We start from the raw sequence: 26,711 nt of genomic DNA on the forward strand, positions 1-26,711 counted from the left end.
TCTTAGCCATAGCAATCAGAGAAGAAAAAGGAATACAAATTGGAAAAGAAGAAATAAAACTCTCACTGTTTGCAGATGACATGATACTATACATAGAGAATCCTAAAGATGCCACCAGAAAACTACTAGAGCTAATCAATGAATTTAGTAAAGTTGCAGGATACAAAATTAATGCACAGAAATCTCTTGCATTCCTATACACTGATGATGAAAAATCTGAAAGAGAAATTAAGGAAACACTCCCATTTACCATTGCAACAAAAAGAATAAAATACCTAGGAATAAACCTACCTAGGGAGACAAAAGACCTATATGCAGAAAACTATAAGACACTGATGAAAGAAATTAAAGATGATACAAACAGATGGAGAGATATACCGTGTTCTTGGATTGGAAGAATCAATATTGTGAAAATGACTATACTACCCAAAGCAATCTACAGATTCAATGCAATCCCTACCAAATTACCAATGCATTTTTATGGAACTAGAACAAAAAATCTTAAAATTTGTATGGAAACACAAAAGACCCCAAATAGCCAAAGCAGTCTTGAGGGAAAAAAATGGAGCTAGAGGAATTAGACTCCCTGACATCAGACTATACTACAAAGCTACAGTAATCAAGACAATATAGTACTGGCACAAAAACAGAAATATAGATCAATGGAACAGGATAGAAAGCCCAGAGATAAACACACCCACCTATGGTCAACTAATCTATGACAAAGGAGGCAAGGATATAGGATGGAGGAAAGACAGCCTCTTCAATAAGTGGTGCTGGGAAACTGGACAGCTACATGTAAAAGAATGAAATTAGAACACTCCCTAACACCATACACAAAAATAAATTCAAAATGGATTACAGACCTAAATGTAAGACTGGACACTATAAAACTCTTAGAGGAAAACATAGGAAGAACAGTCTTTGACATAAATCTTTTTTGATTCACCACCTTGAGTAATGGAAATAAAAACAAAAATAAAAAAAGGGACCTAATGAACTTCAAAGCTTTTGCACAGCAAAGGAAACCATAAACAAGACGAAAAGGCAACCCTCAGAATGGGAGAAAATATTTGTAAACGAATCAACGAACAAAGGATTAATCTCCAAAATATATAAACAGCTCATGCAGCTCAATATTAAAAAAACAAACAACACAATCAAAAAATGGGCAGAAGACCTAAATAGATATTTCTCCAAAGAAGACATACAGATGGCCAAGAAGCACATGAAAAGCTGCTCAACATCACTAATTATTAGAGAAATGTAAATCAAAACTGCAATGAGGTATCATCTCACACCAGTTAGAATGGGCATCATCAGAAAAATCTACAAACAACAAATGCTGGAGTGGGTGTGGAGAAAAGGGAACCCTCTTGCACTGTTGGTGAGAATGTAAATTGATACAGCCACTATGGAGAACAGTAGGGAGGTTCCTTAAAAAACCAAAAATAGAATTACCGTATGATCCAGCAATCCCACTACTGGGCATGTACCCAGAGAAAACCATAATTCAAAAAGACACATGCACCCCAATGTTCACCGCAGCACTATTCACAATAGCCAGATCATGGAAGCAACCTAAATGCCCATCGACAGATGAATGGATCAAGAAGATGTGGTACATATATACAATGGAATATTACTCAGACATAAAAAAGAACGAAATTGGGTCATTTGTTGAGATGTGGATGGATCTAGAGACTGTCATACTGAGTGAAGTAAGTCAGAAAAAAAAAACATCGTATATTAACGTATATATGTGGAACCTAGAAAAATGGTACAGATGAACCGGTTTGCAGGGCAGAAATTGAGACACAGATGTAGAGAACAAACGTATGGACACCAAGTGGGGGAAGCGGCCGGGGGTGGGGGTGGTGGTGAGATGAATTGGGCGATTGGTATTTACATGTGTACACTGATGTGTATAAAATTGATGACTGATAAGAACCTGCTGCATAAAAAAATAAATAAAATAAAATTCAACAAAAAAGTATACCTGACTTAAGTAAGGACTTTGAAAGCCTTGGGGTCTTTATAATAAATGTGGTCAGAGAGAATCTTTTCAGAGGTACTTTCTTTGCACCTTATTTACATTTCTCTACTAGGTTTTGAATCTGTGCTTCTGAATTTCAACTTTTGCCTGTATCTTGAGACATAAAGGGCCCGCTGTGATAACGCTGAAAATAGAACTTTATTAGCATCTTTTTGGGGGGTAATATTAAATAAGCTAAGTGTGCTTTTTCAATAATGAAATTTGCAAGTGAATGGATATCAGTTTTAGCAAAACATGTCATATTATCTAAGGAAATGAATATTCTCTTACCAACTCAAAGCTGTTTTTTCGATGACTTTATTTTAAAACTGCCAACTGTCTATTTCAATGTTGAGAAGTATTTCAAGTGGCCAAATTAAGAGTCTTGTTCTTCTGATGGCACAGTTGGGATGCTATTCTATCACAGGAAATTCTGCTTGAGGTGTTTCCTGTTTTCTTAAAAGAGGTCCCTCTCAGGGTTTTGTGCCAAAGGTGATTAGAGGTGATTCCCAATGACTTCACCAAGTTTCTCTCTCTCTCTCTCTTTTTTTTTAACATGGATAGTTTTCATTTACAGTTTTCACTCCACATAGGGAGCATTTGCTACATGGTAGGTCTAGATTTTTATATACATTACCTCACTTGATCCTGACCATAACCCCATAAGGGTGCTACCATAGGCCCTACATTTAAGAGAAGGCTGAAGGTAAAAGAGCTGAAATACGTTGCTGAAAGCCACAAAGCCAAAAAATGTCACAATATGTTTTCAGACATGGATCTTGATGACATTGAAGCTCAACCTTTTAGCTTCTCCACTAAACTCTTTTATTTGACATCATCATATTGTTAGGGTGGATCCAGAATATTACAGCAAAAGTTTAAAACAAACGTGTGATCAAATCCTCTTCCGAGGATCCCCTCCCCTGAGTAGGGGTATTGTCAGTAAAGTCCTGGTGGCTCACTTTTGCTCCAGCTGAGTCTCACCTCCCTCTAGGGAGAGAAAGATGCTGGAGCAAAATAACAGTGAAGGTAGAGACCAAAGAGGAAAGGCCACTATATACTAGAGATGAGAACTTCCCCAGCAAGAAATCAGGTGAAGAAGCAAAACTTCCATTTTGTTTCTAGAGTCGTCATTACTGAAATGCCAAATGAGGAAGAAATTCCATGCATAAGGACAAGGGTGAAATAAAAGAATAAAAGAACAAAGAACAAGGCAGAATATTACATTTTCTTAATCTTGATTTCATAAGAAGCTTTAGCTCATCCAACTGAGTCCGGGCTGTTACTTCTCTATTTGCCACGGAATTGCAATGTAGTTCTAGCAAATTTATGATAAAAAGGAGTAGTTATATGTACAACTGATTCACTTTGCTGTACACCTGAAACTAACACATTATAAATCAACTATATGCCAATAAAAATTTTAAAAAAAGAACAGGAGAAATGTTTCCATGAAAATAAAAAAATGATTTTGAATGAAAAATATAAAAAACACACTACTGTATTATTCACTTTAGAATGTCTTAACTAAGAGCTGGTCATTAGGCAGAAATAATGATTATTGAGAAACAGCCTTATGAGCAGAAAGCTGTACTATGTAATCCCTTGAGAAAACTCATGTTATTATGGCCCATTAAAAATAAGAACTTTCCTCCCCAGTGACTTATATACAAATATTTCATTCTCCTTTTATTGTGTTTTGTTTGAATCACCCCTTTTACTTGTGGAAGCTATAGTAGTGTATATATGTATATAATGTATATATGTATATAATGTATATAAACAAATGCATTTATTTGACTTTCTAAATCTTTTCACAGTCCTGGTTTTAATTATTTTGATCAGGAAATGTAAAAAATTTAAAAATAATGCATATCCATTCTGGGACATTATATTTGAGAAATGGTGATTGTTAGAGGCAAATATAAGACTTCATCAGAAGGAAACACTAAAACACTTATCCTTTGTTCTGTGTTTTTTTCTCATCCAACAGAGATGTAGGTTGGATCCACATAACTACAACCTATAGGATCTGAGACAATAAATTCATTTATTCCAATCCATGACAGCTGTCTCCCTGAAACATTGTCTTTGTTTATCTGGTGCATATTTGTGCCTTGTTAGATTGAAGAATGAACGCAGATTGTAAGGTTGAGACTACTGGCAGATTGTAGATTCAGGAATATTCTTATAAGGGAAGCTGGCACCCTGTTTTCTACTGTGTCTTCAAAGAAAACTACAGTGTACTTGATTCATTTAATCAATGCAGACAAAAGTTCTAAGTGGAGAGCTTTAGGGCATGGGCCATCTAATTTGATTGTCTATATAGGTCAAATAAAATGGGTGATTGCCAAATCTCTACTGTATTTCATGCCACAGAAAACCAAAGAGATGAATTGTCTTAGAGAAACTACTTAGAAGACTGACATTTTACAAAGGAAACCTTGACATTTAGCAAAGATCAAAAAGACCAACGTATTGGTGATGACATTATAGAAACATAATATTCAGGAAAATATTCTTGGGTCATTGTTAACATTTCATGTCCAGGTAACTACAGAGGAGTGAAAAGTACATCACCCGTTTTTCTCCACGGTCATTTGAATCTTTCTACTTTGAGATTAAGCTGACTGGATCCATATTTTTAAAAAAAGTTTAAACTGTTCTGAAAATCAACAAAAAACATCTGTCATTTTATCTTGCTGATTCAAAAGGCATAAGTATTCTGAGCAGAGTTTTAAAAAAAGAAAATACGATGTAAAGGGAGCATGTAGTAAGGAGAAATTATTGAGAAATAAAGAGTACACTTTAGTGCTTGACTTCCTGCAGGGATAAAGTGAAGTGATGAGCTCATCGACCCAATATTACCTTTTCGAACACTTGGATGGGAGCAAAGAAACTGCACAGGTAAAACTGGGGAGCAAACCACTGAAAGCCTAAGAGTGGAAAATCTCCCATTATGACTCTCAGGAAGGACTCACAGTGCACAAGAACAACCTTTCTGCAGCCGACACGTTACTGCGTTTCAGATGACCTTTCATGTTAATTTCTTCCCTTGCAATAATGGAGCTAGCTAAGAGATGTTATTTTTTAAAAAAATACAAAACAAGACATGAAGATGGAAGTTATGTCTTAACTGAAGATAATTTTAAGGTTAACATTAAAGGTCAAAATAGAGCAAAGTATTCTCTTACAGAAGACTGGAAAGTTTTGGAATTCCACCTCAGTTGCTTTGATCAGAGGTAGCATTTACTTTACATGTTACTACAGTGAATTTAATAATTAATGGTTTTTCTTTGATGAGACTAAATGTTTGCTTGAAAACAATATTACATGCAGAAGGGCCATCTTCGATGGTAACCTCAATGCACATACCACAGCATGTTTCGGTCCCTTTGGGCATCTTCCTTGTGATTATGTACACGAGCAAACTCAGTGTGCTTTGGTTCTTTCCTTCCTAGTGCTTGACTTGGTTTGGTTGTCCCTCTCATGTGCAGAATGGAGTGGCCAGAGAGGAAGGAGTTTTGATGACTCAGAGCAGGCACTTTCCTAGGAAACCAGAGCTTTCCAACATTCTTGCAGTGACCTGCTTCCACATAGATGGTGGCTTCTAAGCTCAGTGAGGGTCTGAATGGCATGAGACCCAGTTAGGGTAGTGGAGCGGTTTCTGCTTCCAGGTTTTCTAGCTGAAAGATGAGAAAGAGCAAAGACAGTGAATGTTTCAGAGAGGGTTGCAGTGCACAATTATTGGGCATCTTCTATGTGTCAGAATTATATTGAGAAACTTCATGTATACTTTCGCCTGCAACTCTCAGAGTTTTTCCTAAATATCAAGACGTTAATTAATCTCCTGGGTCATTATGAATATGCTACTGAATTTGTACACACTAATGAATAGGAACTATACACCAGTCATGAAAGAGATGTTATTGATGGGTTCTTGGAAAAATATATTTTAACCCAAACTCTGTTTCCCTTTGTCCTTGACTCTCTTCCCTCCTTGTCTTCAAATTATTCATGATTTGACCAAACTTTCAAAAGAAAAGCAACACCTCTTTTTGTAGTACTGTTTACGTTCTTTATTTCTAGGTAAAGAAATTTTATATTTCACCCAATTCTCCAAATCAGTGGATTCTTTTTTCTGAAGCAACTGATTTGAAGTTCAGAGATTTCCCCATCCCCACCTCCACTGTAAAGCTAGTGTATCTGTTGAGCAAAAATGGGACATTTGTTCATACACAAAATTATGGTTTGATATTTTCAATTAAGGGAGGAGGATTATGGACATGAAACAAGTTTTATAATTAACAGATAATTGCTGTGTCCTGGTTGTTAACATTTTTGTTGAGAAAAAAGGAGGTGTTTGTATAGTAAGTGTAAAGGCATGAGAATTGTTTTCCTTTAACTTTATTTTGGTAACTTTCAAACTTCAGGAAAAGTGTAAGAATTAGAATGGTACAAAGAACATGTGTGTACCCTTTACCCAGATTCACCTACTGTTAAGATTGTACCCCTTTCACTATACCATTTGCTTTCTCTTCTTTTTTTTCTCCTTCCAAACAGACACAAAGACACACACACACACACACACACACACATTATCTTATTGAACCATTTGATGCTAAATTGATCCCTCAATATTTCACTATACATTTCCTAAGAATAAGGAATGGAGCGATCACTATGTGATCACTGTGGAAGAGGCAGTATGAGCCCTGGATGCCCCTGCTCATCCTTGCTGACTGTACCAAACTGTAAGGCTAACCCGTCTCTGACCCTGAACAGTTCCTACCGTGGTAACTTAGGCGATTAAGTAGGTCAAGGTGACCACAGCATTGATCACTGTGGACTGCTTACTCCTGGGAGGTTGGTTTATTGCTTTCTGCCAAAGGGACTGAGATTTTAGCTATGGGTTCCTCAACCCATTGTGTGTGCAGCCACCATCTGGTCCCATTGCATCACCCCATGGGACTTGGGAGCAGGGAGAATCTACCAAGCTAAAGTTTCTACAGTTCACTGTGCTATAATAACCTAAGTATTTTTATCTACTTTGGGCTCCTATGGACTTGTGGCGAGACAATCTGTTTGCTTACTCAGTCATCTCCTTTGGAGTCTTGTTACTTCTTGTCATCTTCTAAGAGGATGAGATTCTTCCCAAACTGTACAACAAGCAGTGTGTCAAGATAGATGATGACTTTTTGAAAGAGAAAAGACAAGGGCTCATGGATGAGATTTGAGGAGGTGAAGAAACTCCTTGGGAGCTAGTGGCAAATGTTCTGGCCCATGTGGTGAAGAGACAGGGAGTGAATGGTCCACCCTGTCCTACCTGTTGATAAACATGAGTTGAATTGATGGATGGAGGCTGAGTGGTGAGGGAAAACATCTAAGCAACTTCCCAAGGGGTGCCATGATTGCTGCTTGCTCTCCTGTGGACTAGGGGACTAGGAGAGCACTCTAGTCTCCGCCATGGAGGAAAGCACAAATGCATTCAGTCTTAAGCCACAACCAGGAACATTCAGAGGTCAATATGTCCCTACAGTGAACACCAACTTATAGATCGTTAGTGAGGGGGAAAGGAAGCAAGCCCAGGGGCATTTCGGTCTACAGACAGAGCAACTGTTAGACCCAGAACTGATGAAGGAGTGAGGAAGGTTATGCTCTTAGAGGGTGAATGAAGCACCTCGGCTGTCAAAATCTTGGGTGGCCCATGACTCAGAAGTGGATTCCAGAGGCAATAAAGAAAATATTCTTTGCACTATGACTCCCCATTACCAGAAACATAGCTCAGCACTTCATTTCACTGTCTAGCTATTGGAGACGATGTGTGCCTTGTCTATGTATGCATTTAGTTGTCTGCAAGTTCATCAGATAATCTGTCAAATTTTGCTGAGGACCCAAGCAGCATGCAACACTGGAGGCACTGCAAGAGCAGCCCAGCCCTGGAGCTTTTTGAACCACAGATTTCTGTAAGAGGAGGGGTATCCCTAGGAGCCTTCCTGGCACCATTCCCCACTTCAGCTGCGGCAGGAATATCTTAGGCTTTGAAGTTGCTGGGAGGGGGGAAGGATTAATGCTCTCTTTGTCTTCAGATTCCAGCCCTGCAGACTGGCAAAGCAATCACATGGTCCACTGGACACAAAACAGCTCTGATTGCCAAACTGACCTACTGCAGGGTTTATCACCCTGGTATATGTGCTGTGAAGTCAGAGAAACTCATGTGGGTTTGGCTGGTCTTCAGTTATGCCTAATGCAGCTCCTAAATGTGAAAACCTTGTACATGTACAAACACACACAGATAGAGGCAATCTTGTTTCATTTAAGCTCATACCAATTCCTAAGCTTCTCCTGATACCTGAGTGCCCTTGGGTCATGCCATATGTGGCTATCAAGGCCACAACTATTTGGTGACCCTGCTCCTATGGATTATCCAAATCAATGTAATTGTGATCCAAATCAAGTTTAGCAACAACTCTAGAATTGGAATAACCTGTCCCCTTCAGTTATATGTTTGTTACATGGGAGAGAGAGGGCCACAGGATATCTCTCTATTAGGCATGGGGATGGGAGGCTTAGTGCCTCTTTGACCCCCTGCAATTATTGGCAATGACACCACTCCTTGGATCCCATTCCTTTCGTTAGGCCCTGAAATAAAGAAGACTGTGCTACCCAAAGGATACATGAATCCTTGTGTCATACAGTAGTGTGAGTATTGTTCCCTGGCATCAGAGTCCACTTTCTAGAGATAGACCAGGCACTCATCCTCGACTTTAGCTACCATAGCCAATGAGGTGGAATATGCCATAGGAAATCAACAGGTCAGGCTAAACTCCCTGACTGTAAATGAGTCACTGATTGGCCTTTGACTACATTCTGATAAGTATGGTTGCCAACCACTCCTGTTGTGTTTACATTCATACTATCAATTACAATATTGTGGTGCAATCCGTGCACATCATGAGAAAGAAGCTACGTGATTATCTGCAGTAAGACCTGTTAGCCCTCTCTGGGACTTAATCTATTCAGTCTGTGATCTGGGAGCACATGGCTGAGGTCAAAAGTGCAGATTGACCTGATCCTGTTGATAGGGATTCTATGGACAATAACCCTAATCTTTAAAGATTCGGTCCTAGCCTCTATCAGTATGTCTAATCCAAATTGCTGATGGGGTGGCATAATCCTATGAAAATTGAACTCAGCCAAGAATAAGTGGAGCTGACAGGTGCATTACCGTGAGAGGCAGTTCATCAGGCATCCCTGTACCTTCTTGCTGACTGAGCTGAGCTGCAAAGCCTTACTATCTTCTGACTCCAAGTACTTTCTATAGCCACATAGTCAAGTAAGACCCTTTACTGCCAAACCACATAAGGACCACAGTAGGACCAATTTGCAATTCCTTGCTCTTACAGGAGGAAGATTGCTTTGTTTACTGCTTGCTACAAAAGGTGGTGAAGCGCTAGCTCTGGGCTTGTCATTTGTGGTGCAATCAACTGTGTGCATAGTGACAATCAGGGTCTATTGTGTTACTCCATGGGACATGGGGGCAAGGGAACCAGCACTCCTGTGTTGATGCTCCTACTGTTTGCTCTGCTGTGAGTAGTAAACTGTTTTCTCGGAACCACTGGGTCATATTGTCTATTTTTGGCACCAAGAGAGTCCTAACAAGCTGAACTGCTCAGTTGGTGAGATAACTCTTTTGGAAACTTGCTACTCCCTGCCATTTTCTAAGACTGGGCTTCTTTCCTGACAGTACCACAGTACAATTATAGATTCAGTAAATTTAACATTTGACATAGATAAAATATTTTCATCTACCATCAGCTTTCCAATTTTTTTCAAGAGCTTCTTAAACTGTTATTTTTCCCAGAAAGTCCACTAGTAAATCCCCTTGGGCTATTTTTTAGCCTATTTTGAAAAATAAAGTTTTGAAAAGTTTTTAGGTTCAAACTGAAGCTTATTTAAAGCACTTTTAATCTCTATCCATACAATGATTGACATGTGCTTACTATCCCTGGAAGGAGTTTAAAAGATTGCCTTTTCCCATTTCATTAATCTATGGGAGGAAATAGAGGTCTTGAGAGGGGAAGTGACAGGCCCAAGAGTATCGGTTGAGAAAAGCCCATTTAATATTTTTATTTTTGCTCTTTGCAGCACTCTCTTCCACTTCCATTTTCTCTGTCCTATTTGTGATGTCATCCAAAGTTACAGTTGAAGCCAGTACCAGACTTGGGTACTTCTGAAGCTGATTAGTGTTTCAGCCAGTAATAGACTTCAAAATCCCATTCATTACAGAAGCCATAATAACAGAGCCACACAAAAAAACTTTGGGAGTGGATGACTCATAGGTAAAGATCTCCATTTACCTAAATAATGGAGAACTCATCCCTTCTTCCAGGTTCGATTGCCAGAATCAAACGTATTGGGATATAGAGTATAACAAGGGGTCACACTTCAGTGAAGGAGAATTCAAGGAGAGGTGGAATAATCTGGTCGTTCAAAGGATCCAGACTCAATATGCCATATGCTTCCTTCTGCTTTTAATATGGATTTTTTGTTCAATATAATACATTCTTTCACAAAAGGAAGCTTTGGTGGTTACTTTTGTTGTTCACTGCAAGAAGCTAGCCCCCAGACTCTGAATAAGGGTAATTAATCAAGCCCAGAAATGAGCCCTAATTCACTGGCCATCGACAGAAGCTGGGAAAGTCCTGCTTATGAAGAGATCCCCTTGGCAGCCATTAGCATGGGATGCCAAGTCCACACAGCTGGTTATCAGCAGCCTGGCACCAGAACCCAGGTGGCTTGGCTTCTATCTTGCATTCTTTCACAAGAAAGATTGTAATTATTTAACCTTTGGCATGCTTCTCACAGTTGACTATAGATCACTTTTAAAAGATTTTCTCCTTTAGGATTGTAACCAGAAAGTGACAGGCTTCAAAACAAAGCAAAACAAAGATGAAAACCCAAACAAAACACAACCTGTTCTATTTTCAGAGATATGAAGTTTCAATATCTTGTTTGTATTTAGACCATATATTTTGAATGAGTGAGAATAAGAGATTGATAATCAAATTTTAGAAGTCTGGTTAATGCCTGAAATAATGGGACATTGTCATTTATTCTAGTAAAATATTGGATTTGGAACAGATTTGTCCATAACTGGGATCTACAGTGGGCTTTTTGAAATACTTAGAGGAAACGATTCTGTGAGATGTTACAACGTGTCTCTTGAAAAACTGAAACTGTGCTCAGATAAATTTGAGGACTTTAGCTTAAAGGACTAGATGCAAGTATATATACAGGACTAACTGCAGCACACACACACACACACACACACACACACACACAAATATAATAGGGCTTTTCAAAGCCTTTAAAATGCTGATCCAAGTATCAGTCCCCATGACCAAAATAAGATATGCAACATTTCTGAACATTTGTCTAAAAGCTATTTTTTAATGGACCACATCTTAGCACTTTCTATAGGAACTCAGTAGAACTTGTAAAAACTAAAAAACTTATGAAAGAGTCATTTGTTTTGATTCCCTAAACATCAAATCTTAACACTTGAGTTCTTGTAACATCCCCTTTTATGTAGGCAAAATGCTGATGTTTGGACATTCAAGACTTCCAGTAACAAGGGAATCCTAGTATCTCAAAGCTTAGAAAATTCTTGCTTTGGTTGTATTGCAATCCCTTTCCCTGTAGCTTCCACCTGTTGGCTTTAATTATTGGAGTCGTATTGGTAAGTCCAATTCCCTGCTCACATCCCTTTAAGTATATGAAGATAACTATCTTGTGCCGTCTGAGCCTTCCATTTCCCAGGTAATCATGTGCACTTATTTCATCCATTTGTCATATTAAGGAATTTTAACTCCTTTTGCCTTCTTGGTTGTTCATCTCTGAACACAATCTATTTTGCTTATTTCATTCCTGAAGTGTGTTGTCTATTAGAGTGAGGCTAATATTTCTTTGGTTCTAGAAACCAAAATTCTATTGATGTGATTATTTATAATTGTAAGAGTTGATATGGCCATATTATGGTCATATGTGGTCATATTGTTGGTTCATGAAATAAAATCTTTATGACTTTTTTCACATCTGTTATCACTCACATTCTATCTTTCTATAATTGGATTTTTGGACTAAAGTTTTTCTTCTAGTAACTACTATAGTTTTTGTTTTTATCTCACTCTTCTAGTACGTTTGACTCCTTACCCGATCATAGGTTATTGAGCATTTCTCCATTGATTGGGACCCTTCAGGTGGGAATCAAAGCTGTACCATTATATTCAGATCATAATTCAATATAGGATAGAAGTGTAGAAATTAACAAGAGCTCATCAAATCTCTTGTTAAAAACACTATTGATACTGGGGTACCTGATTTCTCTGTCCTCTAAGAAAATAAAATTTGTCTTGTAACTAATTCTTGAGAACTTATCTCACCTCCTAGAGGTTAATGCTTCCTTTCTAAGTGCTCTCAAAATACACTTTAATAATCTGATCTAGGTTCTAAAAACAATTAGTGCAAAGCTACAGTCTTTGTAGTTTTCATAACTCCTTTGCCTTTGAAATTATGATTTGTGTTTCATTAATTGTGCTTCATTTACAAGTTCTCTTAGTGTTTTAAGATCTCCAGGAGATTCGACCTCATTTCTGAATGTTCTCTAACAATATCTCCACCTTTACTGGTCTTCAATTCTTTCTTAATAATGTTTCAGGCTGAAGATCGTTTCTCTGAAAGAGAAGCTTGAAATAAAATCAGGGTTGAAGAATTTTGCTTTCCTCTTGTCTTCCCTTAATATTGAGTCTTATTCTTTGTAACTGGTTAGCAGTGCAGACTAAAGCTTTATTTGAGAAATCAGTGTGATATTTCAGAGGAGATCTAGTCTAAAGTCAGAATACCTGGGGTCTAGTTCCAACTCTCAGGTGGTGCTTTAAGGACATGACTAATTTGGACCTTGATGTTTCTTCATCTATTAAACATCATTGGTCAGGTTAGATCAGTGGTTCTCAACTGATATTTACCCTAATGGTTTTCAACTGATTGTTTTACTTGGGGAGACAATGTCTGGAGATATTTTGGCTGTCACAACTGGAGATGGGTGGGTGATACTGGCATCTAGTGGGTAGAAGACAGGGATGCTGCTAAACATCCTGCAATGTGCATCCCCTCACAACAGAGAATTATCTGGCCCAAAATGTCACTAGAGCCAAGGTTGAAAAATGTTGGGATAGACCAACTTTACGATCCCTTTTAGCAGCATTAGTTCATTCGTTTAAACTTTTCATTACAAGAGCTATAATTCAACTTCTTGGGGGAAAGGGAATAGAGGAGATGAAAACAGTAAAACCTCACTAAGTGGTTTACACTAGTATTATTAGCCAGTTTCCTGGCACTGTGCTATGTATTTTACATGGATAATTATGCATCACATTCACATCAAAATAAGTGTTAGACACTATAGTTACGACCATTCTTACATATAAGGACATTGAAGTATAGACAGTTTCAGAGAATTCCACAGGGGAATTCAGCTGGTCAATGGTAGGATCTGACCAAATAAATGAGCAATCTAAATAATTAAGATTTTATATTATATTTGCTATTCTTACTGAATTATAAAGTTTCCCTTTATCTGCTGATATTTTAAATTAAATTTACACATAGTAGAGTTTACATAAAATATAATTATCTATCTTTTTCTTTAGTCACAATTTTTAAAAACTCTATTTGGAAACTAGGCATTTGAAAAGACTCTCACAATTATATATTTTATATTCGGAAAAAAGCGTACAATAAAAAATACATTTCTGGCCTACAATTTCCCCATTTATAACATCAGGAGGTTTGGATTAGATGATCTATATACTTTTTCAGTTCCAATATTCTAAGAACTGTGAATATTTTTCATCTTCTTGATAAATCCAATCACATTATTGGGATTTAGATGTTGATATTTACTTACAGTGTAACCATTTGAAAGGTTATTTGTTCCACTGAATTTCTGAAATAACCAGAAAAGTCTTCAGCTGTTAAAGTGCATACTAGCCATTCTGCAAGCCTCTATCGGCAGCATTTTACGGTTCTAGGAGTGACATGTATCTCGTCTGTTTCCAAAGAGTATCTCAAAGACAGCATTTTTAAAAAGTTGATGTTTTGAATTTGAATGAGCTCACATGTAACTATATTTGAGGATTTCTGAGTATAAGAACATGTTATTGACATGACAGAGAAAAAGAAAGAACAACAAGAGTGAGATATTTTTGCTAAGTTGTTAAATTATGGGATGAATTAAATTGGTGATTGCATTGTGAAATGTAGAATGGCCATACTCTATTTCACATCCACTATTCACTGAATTTTCTCATTGTTAAGTTTATTTTTAGTAATTTGACTTTTCTTAAGATATTCTTATTTATTAATGTCAATTTCCATAGACTTTACTTTTTTGCTTTCATATCAGATGTCTTAGAGGTACCTATTTTATCACAAGAAAAATTTTATTCATTTCTTGTGCTTTAAGGGACTTAGACATATCATATGGGACTCTGGATTATATATATAATTTATATATAATATTTTTTAATCTTTATGAAGATTTGATAATGTATGTAGAAAAAAAAGGAAATAAGTAGGGCTTGATAGATTTTGTAGATTTCCAGTATCCCTGAATTTCTATTGTCTATATGGAAAACAGAATAGTAGGAAGAATGTGACTAATTTCTAACATAAAATATATTCTGTGAGTCAGCTTTTTTCTCTCCCTTCCTTCCTAATAAATACTGCACTCTATACAGACAAATAGCATGAATTCTTTTTCTACATATTCATTCTCATTCTTGGACCAAGGGAGCCATTATTTTAAATTATAGTGAAACTTTCAGCTTATATTTATTTGATATTTGTAATTACATGGAACTAATTTATCAGGCAAGTTATTTGCATGTGTTCCTAATAAGGCAGGCGTTATAGAAAGAAAAAGTGGTTCATTTCCTTTGATTCACAGTGAAGCAACAAACACTAAATTAAATTCATACTAATCTCCCACCCAGGTATGGTTAATATTTATATTGCCAGATATTCATTCCTTCTGCATACATCAGTGACAATGAGGATGACCAAACTCACATGGGGTCTTGAAAGCTGGCATTATAATCTTTTGGATATGTATCAGGAATGCCATTCATGTTTTGAAAAAGTACTATTACAATTTTTTAGCACTCAGAATAAATCCTATTTCTAACCTCCACTTACCCACACCATATGTGTGTGTGTGTATATATGTGTGTGTGTGTGTGTGTGTGTGTGTGTGTGTCTGTGTCTGTGTGTGTATGTATATATATATATATATATATATATATAGTATTCTATTTATATGGTATTTTATTGGTATTGGTATGTTATATTATATGGTATTTTATTTATTTTATATATATGTTATTTTATTGCAGTAAAAGTATAAATCGTAGGCAATACGGTTCTAATATTTCTTTTCATCGTGAAAAATTTCTACTCATTTCAAAGCTAGGAACTCTACTATGTAAGAAAGAAATTCTTGACTGTAAAGGGACAAGGCAGACAAAAGTTATGGCTCCAGGTTCTTGATTTCCAGGGAGATAATAATCAGAAGGAAATATTAAGACAGATTTTATTCTAGAAAGTTATAGTTCTCAAAATGTCACCCCCAAAATAATTTTATAATTTTTTAAAAATTGTAGCGATTTGTAAATATTTATTGCAACTGACCAAAAGATAAACACATCAGAATGATATTCAAAAGTTAGTGGCTGGTCATCTTCATTCCAATGGTAATGTTGTTTGAAGTGAGGAAAAAAGTATAAAAGCAAAAAATACTATAAAACTGCATTTCAAATTCATAAACGTAGAAGTAAGAATACATGTGTTGTAGAAAGTTAAAAGAGAAAAGAATCTGCCTCTCATAGCTGGCTCCCAAAGCTAAAAAGAATAGATACATTTATATGTATAGCTGAATCACTTTGTTGTACAACTGAAACTAACACAACATTGTTAATCAACTATACTCCAATATAAAATTAAAAGTTTTAAAAAAAGAAAATAAGATTAACATGTTCCAATACACTAAATCTCAATGTAAGGACTTTTTCATGATAAATGTTTATAAAATAGCAATTTACCACTTAAGGTTGCTAAATTAATGACATCATTTTGAGTTAACTTTTTAAAGAAAACTGTGTTGCCATATTTTATCAGTTAGTTACATTAATTGGAATAACAAGCACAAGAAAATGCTGCAGTAATTATATTAGTTAATCCAATCTTTAAAACTCAACCTCCCTAAAAGTTCATAGTATTCAGTCAGGAAGAACTCTAGCTAATTCATGTATCAGTGTCCACTGTACTGTTCTGCTGTACAGAACGATCTTCTGGGTTAGCCCACTAAGGTGATAGCTGAAAAGACTGAGTTCTTGCAAGATGAAGGGTTTCCTCCATCACATACTGGTCAGTGACAGCATGACAGCTAGAACATTCAACTGACTCACTGTCCTGGTCCCTCTGGCACCACCAGCCCGCCAAGCTGCCTTCTCTAGTAGGATAAATGTGATTGGACTCACAATCCTAAAGGTCAGCTTATGAAAATATTAAATGAACTTCTCTGACGTTAATGAAAAATTTTAACTGTGGAAAAGAAAATTCTATCATTCAGTAAGAGTCAATATGACTTTACTGACAGCAACAGATTTTAGTCAAATAATTTGAGCTCATATAATGGTAACCACTATCCCCATTACTGGATTTCTAATTCCCCGTGATAGTCATTAATTTATGTGAGTGTTTACTTTTATATACAGATATGCAAATACACTAAGAATACATCTAAACAAGCCCATATAAAGGCCTCATGGCATCCAGACTGTCAGTATATAAATGTTAAAATTTAGTTCTAGGAGGCACCACTGAGTGTAGTGAAAACCAGACTAGGGGGATAGTAGGGCACATTAATTAAAAGTCTGGGTTATAATATCAAATTCAACTGTGTTCATTCCTCAGCCACTGCTCTTTACCTATTACCTTAGGCAAGTTAATTCCTTAAACATTGGTTTCCTCAACTGCAGAGATAATCCACACCTCATATGATTAAATAAGATATACTGGATACAAACCAGTCAATAAATGTTATTACTAACAGTCTTTTTTTTTTACATAAACCTAAATGTATTCAATACAAATATTGTAATTCCTTTTTTTAACCATCTTTTATTGAAGTACAGTTAATTTACAATTTTGTGTTAGTTTTAAGTGTGCAGCAAAGTGATTCAGTTATACGTATATATATATTCTTTTTCAAATTCTTTTCCATTATAGGTTATTACAGGATATTGAATATAGTTTCCTGTGCTATACAATAGATCTTCTTGTTTACCTATTTTATGTATAGTAACATGTGTATGTTAATCTCAAACTCCTAATTTATCTCCTCCCTTCCATTAAACCCTTTGATAACCATAAGTTTGTTTTCTATGTCTGTGACTCTGTTTCTGTTTTGGAAATAAGTTCATTTGTATCATATTTTTAGATTCCACACATAAGTGATATCACATGGTATTTGTCTTTCTCTTTCTGACTGACTTTACTTAGTATGGTAATCTCTAGGTCCATCCATGTTGCTGCAAATGGCGTTATTTCATTCTTTTCTGTGGCTAATATTCCATAGTATATATGTACCACATCTTCTTTAGCCATTCCTCTGTCCATGGACATTTAGGTTGCTTCCACGTCTTGGCTGTTGTAAATAGTGCTGCAGTGAACATTGGGGTGCACGTATCTTTTCGAATTAGAGTTTTGTCTGGATATATGCCCAGGAGAGGGATTGCAGGATCATATGGTAACTCTACTGTTAGTTTTTTAAGGAACCTCTATACTGTTCTCCACAGTGGCTGCACCATTTTACATTCCCACCAACAGTGTAGGAAGGTTTCTTTTTTTCCACACCCTCTCCAGCATTTATTGTTTGTAGACATTTTAATGATGGTCATCCTGGCTTGTATGAGATGATACCTCATTGTTGTTTTAATTTGCATTTCTCTAATAATTAGTGATATTGAGCATCTTTCCATGTGCCTGTTGGCCATCTGTATGTCTTCTTTGGAGAAATGTCTATTTAGGTCTGTTATTACTGATAGTCAAATATTTTGTGGCAATAAACATATTTCCAAGTAAACAATATTTTCTCATCCCAGATTGTAGCCAATTTACAGAAATATATTAAGCTCTTCTGTTATATTTATGAAAGGGATAATTCATTTTAAACTTAGATATACTCTAGTACTGCACATGCATAGAAGCACGCCTATATCATGCATGTGTATGTTCTCTCTCTCTCTCTCACACACACACACACTCCTAACTGGAACTGTTTTCTTTTTAAACCAAAGAATTGAAAGAATAGCCACTTTGGTCTCATTCACAAAATATGCATTAATGTGGTCAAACCTGGTAATTTTGTGAGCTATCCTCATTTGGGACTTTTGTCATAGAATTGAAATGCTTTTCCTTCTCAAACTGGTTCTCCACAGATGTCTTGTAAAAATGTCGAGAGCCATCTTTTGAGAGTGATTTGACAAATTAGGCTTCTGCTTTTAGTTTAGCTGGGGATAATATAGTTTTTTAGTTAGCACAAATGCAAAGCATCTCCTCATTTCTTGACCTGCTACTTTGATCAAAATGTCAAGAAGCTGTTTAAAAAATAGTAACCCAAGGGTTTAGGAATGGGCTTGCCATATTGATCAGGAGTTAGCAGAAGGTACCATCATGTTAGCTTTATCATTGTTATATTATTTTGTTCTATAAGACTCACTGATTGATATATTAGAAAGTTAAGGCTTTGTCACAAGATAACTACATTATTTTGCTAAACACAGGATTCATTTGGTGAAAAAAATTAGTATCAATCAGCTTGACTGAATGGGTTACTCAGGTTAGACACAACAGTAACTTTTGTAGTGTTTGGATGAAGTTACATTTTAAATCAGCTTTCAGTTTAGTGTTTTGTTCAAAATTCAGATTATTGGACCCTACTTTGACTCAGTGAACCAGATTTCTTAGAGTTCCTCAAAAGTTACACTTTCTGGAGCTCACTGTAAAGCTTGAGATCCTCTGCCTGAGACCATACAGTAATATTTGAGTGCAAATTGGTATTTTGTGGGACAGCAGAGAAAAGTTTTGGATTAATATGAGAAGTCTAGATATTTGTCTGGGTTCTGCCTCTTACTGGTGGTTTGATCTTGTATAATCATGTAACCTCCCTGAACATTTTTTGTTTCATGTTTACCCATTAGGGTTATTATAGGAAGCTGATGTGATAAAAGCACTTTTTAATCTGCATGCTATCATATAAGAGTAAGGTAACATTATTATTATGGTTATAGTTAACACAAACTCTTTAAATAATAATCTGACATAACAGAGTTTTCTTTTCCCATATAATGTTATACATTAAACAATAATCTAGGTGTCAAAACTAAAAATACATTAGAGAACATGATCAGGGTGGAAACCAAGCAGTGAAGGCAGGCCAGCATCTCAGGTCTGAGTTGGACCTGGACTGATTTGAGCAAATGATAGAAGTGTTTTGAAGCCAAGTGGAATCCAATGAGGACAACAACAGGGTACAAAGAAATTAAATTGCATTGAGAGCAGATGGAAAATGAATGCCTTTGCCTAAGTCTACCTACCAAAGATCTAGAAGACATAAAGACAACAAGCTGAACATAAATCAGGCATGGATCACTACAGATGGAGAAGTATGCTGGCCCCTGGCATGCATAAAAGAATATGAGACCATCTTTTTTTTTTTTTTTTTTTCCCCCACATTGAGCCAGGATATGAGCTCTTTAGGGCACTGAGTCTGGTTCTTGACCTCCTTATCAATAGCACTTATTAAAAATAAAATTAGAAGGCAAGCACCAATGTAAGAAAAATTTTGAAAAGTGTAACTTTGGATCAGAGGACTAAAGCCTGGAGAGAAAAAATGAAGAATCTCTCCTGTGAATATTTTTTTTTACTGAAGGGTAAGCCTGAAATAATATCAGGGTATTACACAATCCTTTAGCTTGTCAATCAGTTGCAAGAAACGGGTCATTCCTACCCCCTCCAGATCTCCTGAAATATCAAAAGATATTTATTTAATCATTCATTTATTCAACAGATGTTTTTGGAGTACGTTTTACTGTGCTAGGCAGATACTGGAGATACAAGAAGGAGCAAGGCAGATATAATTTGTGCTCTCAGGAAGCTAAGGCTAACTTGTCCCATGCATCATGTGCCTACTGTAGATGGTTAGCAAAAGTGGCCACAGTGACTTTCCTCCCTACATCCACACCCCTTTGCAATGTGACTGCAGCTCCATCAGTAGGTGGAGTCTGTTTTCCCACCCGTTGAACCTAGAACCTGTGATGGCCATGAGAACAAACCTGGGCTAACACAGATGATGGAAGATGAGGATCCATGAGGAGCTAGCCATTCTTGCTATGGCCACCTCAGATCAGCTGGCTGACAGCTGATAGAGCAGCTCACCACAGAGTGAGCCCAGCTAAGACTGGAAGAACTGTCTAGCCCAGCCCAGCCCAGCCCAGCCCAAATTACTGATCTATAGAATTGTAAACTAAATAAATGGTTGCTTTCAGTCATTAAATTTTGGAATGATTTGTTATGCAGCAAAAGCTGACCAAGTAGCCCTTAGCTATGTAAGTATGACTCAAAGTTTATCTTGGGCACATAATTTTCTTATATGATCAAATTACCTTGATAACTGCCAACTCTCCACTTGACTTTGCGTTGCATGGACATGATCTCAGTGTACAGTTTCAGAATACAGACACCCTGGGAAGGTTTGATATTGGATCTCTGATCTGCAGAATATGAAGTTGACTAATGTGCTTGACATGTGACACATACAGTACAACATATTTCTTGGAGAAAATACAAATACATAGATAGGCAGGACATAAACATCTACAATGTTACAGAGAGCAGTTAAACATTTATTGCAAATCCAATTAGCTTTGTTTCCTAACATGACGGTTCGTAACTTAAAAAGAAAAGAAAAACAAAACAAAACAAAACACCTCTCTGTCAGATACTGAATTTGTAAACGAATCAATGTCCTATAGACACAGCCGTAAAGTCTCCAATTTTTCCCCCAAATAATTTTATTATTTTGATATATTAGTGAAAAGATCACCAAAGACTTATGTATTGTTCCAGATGTCTGTGTGTAACTGCCTTGATTCTAATGATGACACATCAGTGGAGATGAGTGAAAGGGATATTTGATTTATCTTAATTTTCAAATATGTCAGAGTGTCTTTTCCTCTTTTCCTGGCATCCACTCTTCTGTGTCCAGCTCTCCCAGCTGGGCGTTTTAGGAAAGCAGCCAATTCCAGGGCTAATGTGTTTCTGCTGTTATCTGACAGTGATGCTGCTTCATAGAGGCAGCAATGAAGATAAGCCCCATTTGGATGTATTATTAAAGCAAACCTTTTAGTTACTTAGACCAGAGCTTCCCCAGTTAGCTTCCTTTCTCCTCTCTCTGGCTGTGCAAGAACCACACATGCGGCTGTGAAACTGCTGGATTTGGAGGGGAGTCAAGGGCAGTGTCGGGGCAGCTGAAGGACACTCATGCTGAACTCAGGAAAAACGTTCCACCAGACAAGCTGGGAGCTGAATTTCCAGGAAAGCAAGGCAGGTGAAGGGTTCTGAGAGGATCAGATATGACAAGAGACCCTGGCAGTGGTACAGGGTACAATACTGGCAGCCACTCCCCAAAGCGCCTGAAAGGAGAAGGAGGGTATAAACAGGTGCTTAAGGAGAGAGAACGAATCCTTTACAATGGTCATCGTTTTGCTCCAATGGTAAATATTTTAACCTTAGTTTAGGACTGAGGGTTTTAAGTTGCATTCTTTAACGTATTATCTTCAGGTTAGAGAAAAATCTATTTAAATTCCTACCCTCTTTAAGTTATTCACAAGATTTCCAGAGTCACTGAGAAGGAGAGCTGCTTAGTAAAAGGAGCAGGCTTAGAGGTCTTGATGTGAAAAAAAAAATTAAAGAAGCAGAGTAGAAAAACTGTTCTTTCTGGCTTTTGTTTCTGAAATGGAATTAGAAGTGAGACATAATAAGTTAATAATTTCCCTTTGGTTGGAAATAGGCCTGCCGTCATTACCTCATGCTCCCAAGGGCTTGCAAGTTCCTGGGTTCATTTTAGCATTATTTAATATCAAGAGTATGAGGATTCATGTCGCTATGGCAGATCCTTCTGGGCCATATTACATTGGTCCTGTGGTCAATTAGAAGGGGTGAGCCTGGGCTGGGTTGGGTGGCAGTAGTGGCAGTCACAAGGGACAGCGAGGGGTGGGGAACAGGAAGCAAAGAGGAAGCAGCTGCATCCTAAGGGAACCAGGCTCTCTCTCTGGCTCTGCGACTTGACGTCCTGATCATTTTTAGGGAGCCATCTGTCCCCACTGTTCTGCTCCCTGACCCTAGAAACTTTACCTAAGATTCTGACATGAGGGTTTACTTTCACAGGGAGTTTGAATTTGAGTTCTGTGTTATAAAATTACACAGGCTGTGATTTTTGGATGCTGGCACCATCATTCAGAAATTTACTTACTTAAGTTAATTTTAATAATTAAGTGATTGATTTACAAGTCAGACTCCAAATTTTCCAAACCAGTGGCTTAACAAGGCAACATTAACTTAGAGATAGATTTTTTTTCCTCTTTCCTCCATTTTGATTTCTCATGTGATTATTCTGTTGTGTGTAAACCTTGCATCTTCTGTGCAGGCTCCCATCTGTGCTCTTCTGTGCATAGGGATATATCTTCCAACAAATAGTCACTCCTCATTATACTAACCTCAACTGGTATGATGACTGTTGCAAAACTAATTTAGTTCTAATAATTAAGTAATAAGTTTGATGTTTTCTCTAGAGTTCAGGTATACAAATTTATAAATCAGTGACTTAACAAAGTTAAAGATGGGCCATTGAATCCTCTTTTCTCCTTTGGTGTGACAGTGAGTTGCTGGGAACATCGTCACCCATCACTACAGTGGGCAAAGTGCTGACACTTTCTCTGTAACTGTAGATCCAGAGTAGGACTGGCTTTTGAGAAGTGACAGGGACATTGGAGTGATATGTATGGAACACCTAACATTGGGGGGAATGAGAAGAATTCTAGATTAAGGTCGCTTCCACAATGTGCTGAAGTCATTAATTTTGCATAGAAGCAAAGGCTGTGAAGACAGTATATTTATGGATATCTGATTGGAATGTCTCTCTATCTGAATGAATATGTACACAATACATAGAGCTCAGCTTATGTAACGAAGTGCCTCTCAGTCACAATGATCACAATTTGCTCCCCTCCTCCCCGCCTCCTCAAACTGATCTCAATCCCCTGGTTACTGATCCTTTTCCAATGGACTCAAATCTTGGATTTTAAGAAGCTCTATAATTTTTCTGTCATCCCCAGGAGGTATACCCAATCCTAGAAGCTGCATACCTGATGGTTAGTCCTATCCACTGTATTGGCCGTGGAGGGGAGGTCTCTGGTGTTCTGACGCATTCTAGTGGAGTTCTGCTGCTCAATGGTGGAGGAAGTTGGGATACAGAACTCTTTGAAGCATCGTTTGAAGTTTTCATCCAGAAATGCATAAAGGACTGGGTTCAGACAGCTGTTTGTGTAACCTAGAGCAATGCAGAAGTGCCAGGAAACAGTCTGGAAAGTAGTTTCTGGGATTGTGATCAAGGCTTTGATGATGACATAAATGTGAATGGGGGTCCAGCAGACAATGAACACAGCCACAACCACCAGCACCATCCTGGTGATTCTTCGCAGGTTCCGATCCTTTTCTTTGGAGCCAGAGAGCATGCGGACACTCTTGAGGCGTAAGATCATCAGTCCATAACACACCGTAATGATGAGGACAGGCATGATGAAAGCAAAGATGAAAACACAGATTTTCAGCAGGTTTTCCCAGTACCAGGTTGGGTGAGAAAATGTTAGTGTACAATCTATGGAACCTAGATGAAAAGAATTATAAGGAAGAATTACCAGCAACTTTTAATGATGTCATTAGGTGTTACTATTGCCATTTTGCTCTCTAATTTATCACCTTGACCTGAGCTAACTTATGGCTATTACTACACAAGCCAGAAAAGGAAAATTTAAAGAAATCATGGAAGAAACTCAGTTCTCTTTTGATTTTCAGGGAGAGTTATTTTTTCCAAATACGTCATTTAAGTTGTCCACTTTGATGACGTTAAGCTTTCATTCAGTTAACAATTATGAATCTCTCACCATGAGCTAGATCCTCTATGGGGTCTAAGTTGATATAAAAATATAATCACTGTCCAGATTCTATAGGAGTTTCCAGCTAATGGATGTCTTCACTCCAATTTCTGGGGTTTTTTTTTTTGGCCACCCATGTGGCTTGCGAGATCTTAGTTCCCCAACCCGGCCACCACTGCAGTGAAAGTGCTGAGTCCTAACCACCGGAAAACCAGGGGATTCCCTTAACTCCACTTTTTTTTTTTGGTATGCGGGCCTCTCACTCTTGTGGCCTCTCCCATTGCTGAGCACAGGCTCCGGACGCGCAGGCTCAGCGGCCATGGCTCACGGGCCCAGCTGCTTCATGGCATGTGGGATCTTCCCACACAGGGGCACGAACCCGTGTCCCCTGACTTGGCAGGTGGACTCTCAACCACTGCACCACCAGGGAAGCCCCCTTAACTCCACTTTTTGATGGGTGGTTTATCATTCTGAAATGAAGTCTAAAAATATAAATTTGTCATGTAGGCAGCCACTTGAGATTTTAAAACAAGGCTCCACTTAATGTTCTTTGGGTTTAAGCTCTAATTACTCTTGAAAGAGCTGTGTTCTTATTTTCCCATCATTTTGATGAAGTAAATGCAGAGAAATCAGGAACCGATAGATTATGGTTTATCTTCTATTTCAAATGTTTACTGGACTTAAAATTATAGGGGAAAATTCCTATTTCAAAATATTCAAAAGTATTTTGCTAAAAAGAATCATTAAAATTACAGTTTGTCTACAGCATGGGACTACTCCATAATTTCTACTTGGCTTATGACTTCACTAATATATCTATCTATATTCTCTCTATCCCTCAGGCCTGCAGCCATACTCACCTTGCCGGTACTTTGTTGTTGCCATGAACATCACAGGCAGACCAATGGCTGAAGAGAGGATCCAGTTGCAGATGTTGACGATCTTGGCATTGCGGGGAGTGCGGAAATCCAGGGCCTTGACGGGATGGCAGACTGCGATGTAGCGATCAATGCTCATGGTGCAGAGGGTGAATATGCTGGTGAACATATTATAGTAATCTATGGAGATCACAATCTTGCAGAGGACGGTTCCAAATGGCCATGTTCCCATTAGGTAATTGACACTCTGGAAGGGCAGGGTACTGGTTGCTAGGGCATCTGCCAGAGCAAGGTTGAAAATATAGATGTTGGTGGCAGTCTTCATTTTGGTGTATCTAAGAGATGAAGGAAGAGCAGTGGCACCGCCAGAAAAAAATAAAACCATCAGGGTGAAATATAGTTAAGCTTTCAATTAAAAAGCAAAAACTAAAAAACAAAAAACCAGAACAAAACAAAACCCCCCAAAACCAAAGCAAAAACAATTGCAAGGATTATTGGAAAGCATTTGAGGTTAGATACAGAGGAACTCTTTCACAGGACTAGATTGGCCATTTATAACCATGTGCCTATGGGCTGTATATATAACTTCTTTACCTATCAGTTTCATTATCTGTAAAAAAGTTATAATAACAGCTGCCATACTGGTTTATTGGTTTATTTGTTTTTTTAAAAAAATGTGCCGGACACTGATAGGTGTAACAGACCCAGGGAACACTCAGTCAAGTATCCAGACATGGGGTAATAATACATTTTAATTCTAAATATATGAGAAAAATTTCAGCTATATAGTTAAAATTATGGAACAATGTAATCGTGAAAGAGTGTATGTATATGTACGTGTATACACACACACAAGAACACACACACAAATATACAGGCTATTATGGAGTCATAGAGATGGGGCAAAGGGAATAGGGGTAACATAAGGAAAGAAGGAAGGCATCTTGGGAGTGTACATGCACACGTTTAATCTTATGGTTGGTAGGAGTAGGTCATTCAAGACAGAGAGAAAGCCTGAGCAAAGGCATAGAGGTGAAATGGCATGATGTGTATGTTTGGCACTGAAAGAGTAAAAATGCCAGCAGGAATGACAATGAATCTGATGGGGGAGGAATATAGAGGCCAGTTCATAGAGGGACTTGTATACCATGGTAAGAAGATTAGACTTTATCCACTTTGTGATGGGGAAGCTAAGCTTGTTTGTCTTGTTTTTATTATTTAATAACTTTATGGAGGCATATAATAAAAGTATACAATTTGATAAGTTTTGCTCTATGTACACACTTTTGAACACATCACCGTAACCAAGAGCAGGGATTGGCTTGCACACTCAATTAGACTGCACCTGATTTTGTAAATAGTTCTATTGGTACACACTCACACCCATTGAATTACTTCTTATCTCTAACTGTTTTGATGATGCAATGGCAGAGTTGAGTAGTTGCAACAGAGACTATATGGCTT

The 26,711-nt window shown here is 37.5% G+C and overlaps 1 protein-coding gene across 3 annotated transcripts in view; it reads right to left on the minus strand.

Annotated features, from left to right (window-relative positions):
• Window positions 1–26,711, minus strand: part of OPRM1 (opioid receptor mu 1) — a gene marked incomplete at both ends in the record, with an annotated part of 169,552 nt that overhangs the window by 110,155 nt on the left and 32,686 nt on the right. The window contains 3 exons of one of the 3 annotated variants that reach the window (XM_082633365.1): window positions 5,683–5,721; window positions 23,581–24,101; window positions 25,230–25,582. In XM_082633365.1, coding sequence (XP_082489491.1) covers window positions 5,683–5,721; window positions 23,581–24,101; window positions 25,230–25,582 — 913 coding nt within the window. Of the gene's footprint in view, window positions 1–5,682; window positions 5,722–20,883; window positions 20,929–23,580; window positions 24,102–25,229; window positions 25,583–26,711 lie in introns of those variants that run through there. The other 2 variants (XM_082633363.1, XM_082633364.1) reach the window with 2 other exon arrangements.

The sequence above is a fragment of the Mesoplodon mirus genome, assembly GCF_964341445.2.
Source record: "Mesoplodon mirus genome assembly, chromosome: 10".
In the NCBI taxonomy this organism is placed as follows: domain Eukaryota; kingdom Metazoa; phylum Chordata; class Mammalia; order Artiodactyla; family Ziphiidae; genus Mesoplodon; species Mesoplodon mirus.